Genomic DNA, 6,876 nt, shown 5'->3' with positions numbered 1-6,876 from the left:
CATTTAAACAATGCTGCCCCAGTCTTAATTTAAATATGTTTTTATTTTGTGCCCAACAATGTAAGAAAACTAAAAACAATCTTGGTTAAACTGATTGAATTAATTGTAAATTTATTTAAGAACTTTTCTAATTTATAAACTAATTTCAATCCCCGTTTCGGTTTTCGAAGTAGTCTCGTTAAGCCAAAGGCACCTTTACAGCCGTGTTAAGCGAACCCCATTTCACTAGAGATAGACTACATTTGCATAGTTGATAAAACAGTTTGGTGCTCGGGTAATTGGTCAGAATAAATGTGCAAATATTGTTGACAATGTTTTGATAATGATAATTATATTACGGAATTTGTATATTTCAATAGTTGAATAAAATGCAATTTTGTTAAGCAGACGAGTCGATAGTCAATCAAAGAATAAATCAAATTAATAAAAACAACCTCTACAGCGTCTCACTGCTAATTACCAACCCAGCTGGAAGGCTCTCGCTATGGCTCACATTGGCTTCAGGGACGGAAATTCATGTTTAGCTGACATGAGGACAGACGGGGCACACAGCTGGGCTCGGCTTGGCAAACATCAACAAGTTAGCCGAGGCTCCTTAATTGGGTTAACGTTAACTATAAAGGGCCGCACGCAATATTGCAACGCTCCAGCTCGTAGCCAATATTGATAGTTTTGGCAACTTTCTATTTAAATACAAAAACCGCACGAATCTGGGTAAATTGGGGCAACTGGGCCATAGTTGAGCCGTTGAACAAAAAGCCACAGCTCGCATAGTTTACAATAAAATAAATTTATTTTATATCCAAGCCTCGCCCAGAACCACTCGAGCCGCTGGCGGAGAGCAAACAGCGGCGGTTTGCCTAACTGCAAAAATATTTAAATGGCGAACGAGTTACGCAAATGAAATGCAATCCTGGCCTGACTTAACAAACAACTTCAAGGACATACGCGCAGCGCGCGCTCACGTGCAGTCTGTGCACCGCCCTAACCTAGACTATAAATAACTAGCTGGCTAGCGACGCTGCCTAGACAACCAGAGTGGTTGGGCAGGCCGAAAGGTGAGCCCAATAGCCGTGCCTGGCACGGATCAGCGCGGCCCAGGCGACGGCCAACTCGACTTGGATGTCGAAGGTTTGGGTTTTCCACGGCACTGTTTCAGTAGCGCGTCATTTGCCGAACGAGGCGATACTTCCGCTTCCCAGCTGCTCCCCAGGATGACAACTAGCGATGAGATGGGCACCTTCTGCCACGACCACATTCAACATCCGCTGATGTGGTGCGACGACAAGAAGCGCCTGGTCGAACGCAAGAATGCCGAGGAGAGTCTACGAATGTGGCGTCGTCGCAAGGCAGAGGAAAGTGCCCGCAAGGAAAAGGATAAGCAGGAGGTAAATACCTAAACTCAATTATTGCAGAATTAGATTTCCTTAACATTATGATTCACACTGAAAACAATGACATTATTTACTCTGTAAAAGTAAGCTTAATATGAATCAACTGAATCCATATCGAATGCTTTAGTGCAATCTAAGCCTTAATAGGAATAAGCTATATATACTCCTGTGGATTTGTAGGCGCCTGTAAGAGGCGTGGCAAATCTCAAAACAACAGTTTTAGAGCAATAAGCTTTCAAGTTTGACAATTGAACTTTGACCTCCTCAAATATTTTAGCAAAATAAATTTATGTGAGTTATTCGAAACAAAGGCAGTGCCTTCCTCAGCTTTGGAGCTTAAGCCCAACTGCTACCATTCTTAATAATCATTTACAAGTTAATTTAGTAAATTAGTATTGTTTAAAAAATGATCAAAAATTGAAACTCTACTCTGATAATAACACAATGTCTATATTTTGTAATTAATATTCCTTAACAGTTGAAGAAAACATTTTCATTTATTTATTTATTATTTTTACGAATATTGTTTTCTTTAAATTACAACTACAACTTCCAAGCAGCTTTAGGGAATTTATTTATTTATTATTCATTATTAAAAGCATCTATGGTTGCCTCATTTTAAATACTATTATTCGGCAGCTGATTGACTTAAAAAAATTGGCTCAGAGCTGAGAGGCAAGTAAACAATTTGTTAGTGTCTGACTCAGAGAGTCCTAGGCAAAAGACATTTTCGTGTTTGGCAATCGAGAAAGTTGTACTCCGAACAATTACTTATTGTGTATCCTAAATTTAAATTCTATTATAAAACAGTCCGAGCTGCCCACAACAATAAAATAAAATAAAATTAATATAGAACGAGTTCAAGCAAGATATAACAAAGTTAGGCAAGTGCAGATAAATATGGAATCTGCGATATTTATATCTGTTCCCTCAGCCTCACGCGAACACATAGATTTGCACTCTTAAATAACGTGTTAGAGATTCATGTGCAAGCTTCATAATATTATAAATTAGAACAATCAAATATGTTCGAGACCCTCAACATCTTGGATGTGCAACCAGAAAACCTTATCTGAGAAGCAAATCAAAACAAAACAAAATCCTTTTAGGCAATAGAAGAAACTCAATTTAAAATATCAGCGCGGATCTATTAGACCTAACCCATAAACAGTTTGATCTGCTATTAGTGTAAGTATTATTTATTAGTTCTAAAAAGTTTAAAATTGTATTCAAGGCAATAGATAAATGGAAGGACCATTGACGTGGTTAGTCTTACCTCAAAGCAGACTTACTTAGTAAACTTTTTTTTGACTAACAGCAAATTACATTGAAATAGTTATATAAATTTAAATATCTATTTTTTCTGGTTAGAGTATATCTCTTTGCTCATATTTAAGCTAAAAGACACTCAGCCGGCATCTCGGTGATAAGTAGACAAGATAAGATTCTTTACTTAACAACACGCCCCAGTGGGCGTGAATACATACGTTTTGGATACATACCTTTATGATTCCACAACTATGGCATATATATTCCAAAAGCCTCTAGTTTCTCTAGCAGAAAACAGTTTTCCGTTCATACGGACGGACCTGCTGGTCGGTCGGACGAACGAACGGATGGACGGACGAACGGACATTGGACAAAACCAACATACCCGTGTAGATTAAGCAAACTAACAGCAATTGGATAAGTTGGGTCTGGTTATAGCTTACTTTTCTCAAATGTTATCAAATTTGTTTGGCATGGAATCTTCACAAAAAATAAGTTTTTGCACCCACGCTGAAGTCGAGTTCAAAGACCTGCGACAAGCAAATGTAATAACTTAGCCAGAATTTGGTTCAACAAACCATTTGACAAGTTTGACTTTGCCAATACGTAAGTAATCAAGGCAAGCAGTGAGGCAGAAGCAACATTGTCGGTCACTGAGCTAAACTGGCATCAGTTCGCGTGCTTCTGACTGTGAATGTGACTTAAATCCAGCGGAATTTCAGTTGGCAAATAAAAATGGGTGAATGAAAAGCAAACCGCACCACCTTGCAACTATAACAACAACCTACAAACAAAGGTGGGAGCTTGGGCATTGTCAATTTCCGTAAACAAGCGGAAGGATGGAGGCAGGGATAGAACGAGCCAGGTTCCGTGCCGCGCCGAATATAGGCTGCGAGCAAATCGATAAAGTCATAAAGCCATAAATGGACACACAATACGTATGACTGTTATCAACATCTCTGTGTTTTTCGCAGTACTACGATTTGTTTCTGCAGCACTGCCCGTGGGGCAGGCCAGGTGGCGGGGCGCCCAATGTGGAGGTGCGACGTAAGGACATTACCGCAGTCGGACTGCACTCGACGCCCACAGTTGTAAGTTGTGTGCTGCGGCGCGGCCCGTGCTTATATAATGCGTACCATTTCTATGCCTCAGACGACCGCCCATCGCATCAACTCGCTGCAGCCTTGTCGCTACAATGACTACTTCACCATGCAGAAAAAGTGCCACAAAAATCCATTGGCCGCCTATCATCATCATCATCACCACCATCCGCCGCCGCCTGTGGCGGGCAGCCGCCTTACTCACGCCCATTCAATTCATCATCTGCAAGAGAGCGGCCCTCGGAGTAGTACTGTGACCATCTGTGAGCGGGAGCATCCGCTCAAGCCTGGCGCCAGCCTGGGCCACAATGCCAACGGTGAGAGTGTTCACATCGAACTGAAAGAGCATCCCTCAATGTCATTTCGCAATAAAGGGCACGTGGACATTGAGCTGCGCTACAGGCCCTCGCCGCCCTGCAAGGGCAAGTCGATGCTCGACAAGATTGTGGTCAACAGTGAGAGCGAGCACCCGCTCCAGGAGAAGCTGGCGAACCAGAAGAAGAAGTTGCAGGCGAAGCTGGAAAAGCCGGTGAGCGGCAGCTACTATCCACGCTTACGCGGTCCTATTAATCCCATTTCCCATTGCCCAATTTCAGCCCTGCAAAGAGCCGTGGGGCAAGGCCGGCCCGGGTGGCAAGCCGTGGCGCAGTCCCAAACAAGTAGGCAACACTTTTATGAAGTCGCTGGTGAGATCCATGACAAGTGAGCAGAGTTTATTGGATTGAGATCATTTTGATTGCAGGGCTGGACAAACAAAGAAATGCTTAAGGAGCTGGACCAGGACAATCCGGTGACCCCCGCTGAGAAGAACACGTTCCGCAAATCGAGAGTTAACAAGCCACCTAAGCCGCAGCGCTGTTGCGAGCTATGCACCTGCACCTGTCCCGCCATGAACGGCTCCAATAGTCCTCTAAAACCATCCAGAAAGACACCAGCGCCGCCTGCGTGTGGCCTGCGATCCCCGCCCAAGGAGTGCAAGCCCCTCAAGCTCTGCCCCCAGCTGCCTCGCGGTCTCTGCGCGGGCAGCACCGGCAACAGCACCTCGATAGCTACGCCGGATGGCAACATGGACAACGGCGGAGGGGGCGTTGAGCTGGTGCCATTGCTGGCGCGCAGGCGCGGACTGCACCGACCCATCAGCCTCTCCAGCACGGATGTGACCAAGAGGACGCCCTCGCATGATAGGTACGCACCACCCAAGCACAAGACAAAGTCCAACAAAGAGCAGAACATCAGTAACATCATCAAAAACATTAGTCACATCAAGCGTCATTCCAAGAATCTCAACTGCAAGCTGCAGTGCTGCAGTTGCAACTGTGACAAAGCCCCGCCTCGAGCACCAGCCTGTTGCCTCAAGCGTCTCACCCTGCACATACGTTAGTCCTGGTCCTGGTCCAAACTGTTGTATCTGTGTATCTTTGTTGTCTTTGTGTTTGCCCATGTAGCTGTCTCGTATATCATTTTCATGATTTCCCGATTCGATCTCTGTGTTTGCACCTGCATCATCTGTTTCCGTTTGCATTAACATTTCCGTTTTACTCATTTGCTTGCTCTGCGAAAATATCAAATTTGAGCTGAGCTGAGCTGAGCTGAGCTGGGCTAAGCTGAGCTGAGCTGAGCTGAATGTAATTTGCAAATGATTGCGTCATCTTTGTGTTTATAATGGTTTCTCTATCACTTCTTTTGGCTCATCCAGCAAGAAAATATCAATTGTAATACAAGTGAAAGTATAGCAACCAAAAGAGCAAACCCAAACTCACCAAAACTAACTGAACAACCAACCACAAATATCCAAATGATAATGCAAATCTTCTATGTATCCCCGTGCAAAAACGTTTGCAAAACCGAAACCCAAACCGAAACCCAAACCGAAATGATTACTTTGAAAACAAACAACTGATCTATCGATACAACAACCAACAATCAACAATGTAATATCAACTTTGATCGACCCACAACCGGGGCATCCGTGCAGGATACAAACGGCCGCCGATATGCGCTATCTGCACGATTTGAATGTGCAAATTTCACAGAAACGGCGCTCGGTCAGCGTCTCGAGGCAGAGAGACCGAGACTTGTGCAATCAGCATTTCGACACATTCGAAACGTTTTGGGGACGGCCCGGTCACGGGGCACCCACTGCCGACAAGATAAACAAATTAAAGCTGGACAATTTACTATATGGCGCCCCTGAATCACCGTAAGCTGTCGCTAGCTGAGCCAGCAGAGACAGTTGAGACAGCTGCGACAGCTGTGGGAGGCACTCGATTCGCATTCGGCTCGTAGTTTGTTCGACGCAAATAGTTTGCTCTGAAATCAATCGATGCCTTTTCATTATTTTTGGCGCCATCATTCAGCAGAAGTTTTGACGAAAAGCTGCACTGAAAATGAAAATTTTGCCAACTTGCCAAGTTCGTAAGTTGACCAAAGTTTTTGCCTTAGTCAGCTAGGTCAGGCGGACACAACAAATGGCACTGCCTGTCCCTAAGAATGCTCGATTGTTAGTCTTTAGAATTTAGTTAGATTTTCTATTTTAACGGAAACATCGAACATTTAACGTTCGATTATGTAAAAACTCCAAATACATATACATTTATATATATATGTCATATATGTAGTGAAAATACTGTGTAAATAAAATGCATATTACAAATGAATTCGGAATGTGTTTGACTTTTAGCTTTGTACAGTTACTCTCAAACCAACTGCGCGTCCGTTACTTTTATAGCAAGCTTAGCTGCCAAAAGTGCTTCTTCAACTGTTAAGCTTTCCACAGTATGCATCAAACTTTATAGTACGATGAATCATTTGTTTGATTTCAAATACTAAATCTAAATTTATGTCAAAAATAGTTTATGGAAAATTTGTTTTTTCATTTATCATCATTTATTTAATTTCTAATATTTTTTAATTTTCTATATTTATTTGTCAGTTTCGTGAGCGGTTTCAAAGCTTATTTATACCATTCAAAAAATATTTGAGCTTTAGATTTTCTGACCTCACCTCAATATTATATATGCGGCAAACTAATATTACTTAATGTATTTTTTGAAATGGAAGGCAAAGAACTACACTAATTTTGTTTCTAGTCAATTTTTTGGAATGAAAGTGAA

General features: G+C 42.5%; 1 protein-coding gene across 3 annotated transcripts; it reads left to right on the top strand.

The window, feature by feature from the left end:
- Window positions 1-1,184: 1,184 nt before the first annotated feature.
- On the top strand, window positions 1,185-6,134 carry LOC111598564. 3 transcript variants are annotated; one of them, XM_023313865.2, is made up of 6 exons: window positions 1,185-1,388; window positions 3,638-3,754; window positions 3,816-4,080; window positions 4,138-4,292; window positions 4,360-4,449; window positions 4,506-5,205. In XM_023313865.2, exons 1-6 carry the CDS (start codon window positions 1,215-1,217, stop codon window positions 5,142-5,144), a joined length of 1,440 nt encoding a protein of 479 aa, XP_023169633.2. In that variant the 5' UTR covers window positions 1,185-1,214; the 3' UTR covers window positions 5,145-5,205. The 3 variants fall into 3 exon arrangements, with proteins under 3 accessions (XP_023169633.2, XP_023169630.1, XP_023169631.1); XM_023313862.2 differs by lacking the exons at window positions 1,185-1,388; window positions 3,638-3,754; window positions 3,816-4,080 and adding an exon at window positions 5,739-6,134 and having other exon boundaries at window positions 4,095-4,292; window positions 4,506-4,948; XM_023313863.2 differs by lacking the exons at window positions 1,185-1,388; window positions 3,638-3,754; window positions 3,816-4,080 and adding an exon at window positions 5,460-5,631 and having other exon boundaries at window positions 4,095-4,292; window positions 4,506-4,948.
- The last annotated feature ends 742 nt before the right edge of the window (window positions 6,135-6,876 follow it).

Source organism: Drosophila hydei, unplaced genomic scaffold (genome assembly GCF_003285905.1).
Source record: "Drosophila hydei strain 15085-1641.00,03,60 unplaced genomic scaffold, DhydRS2 tig00008139-arrow-pilon, whole genome shotgun sequence".
In the NCBI taxonomy this organism is placed as follows: domain Eukaryota; kingdom Metazoa; phylum Arthropoda; class Insecta; order Diptera; family Drosophilidae; genus Drosophila; species Drosophila hydei.
This window is presented reverse-complemented; position numbering and strand designations above follow the sequence as displayed.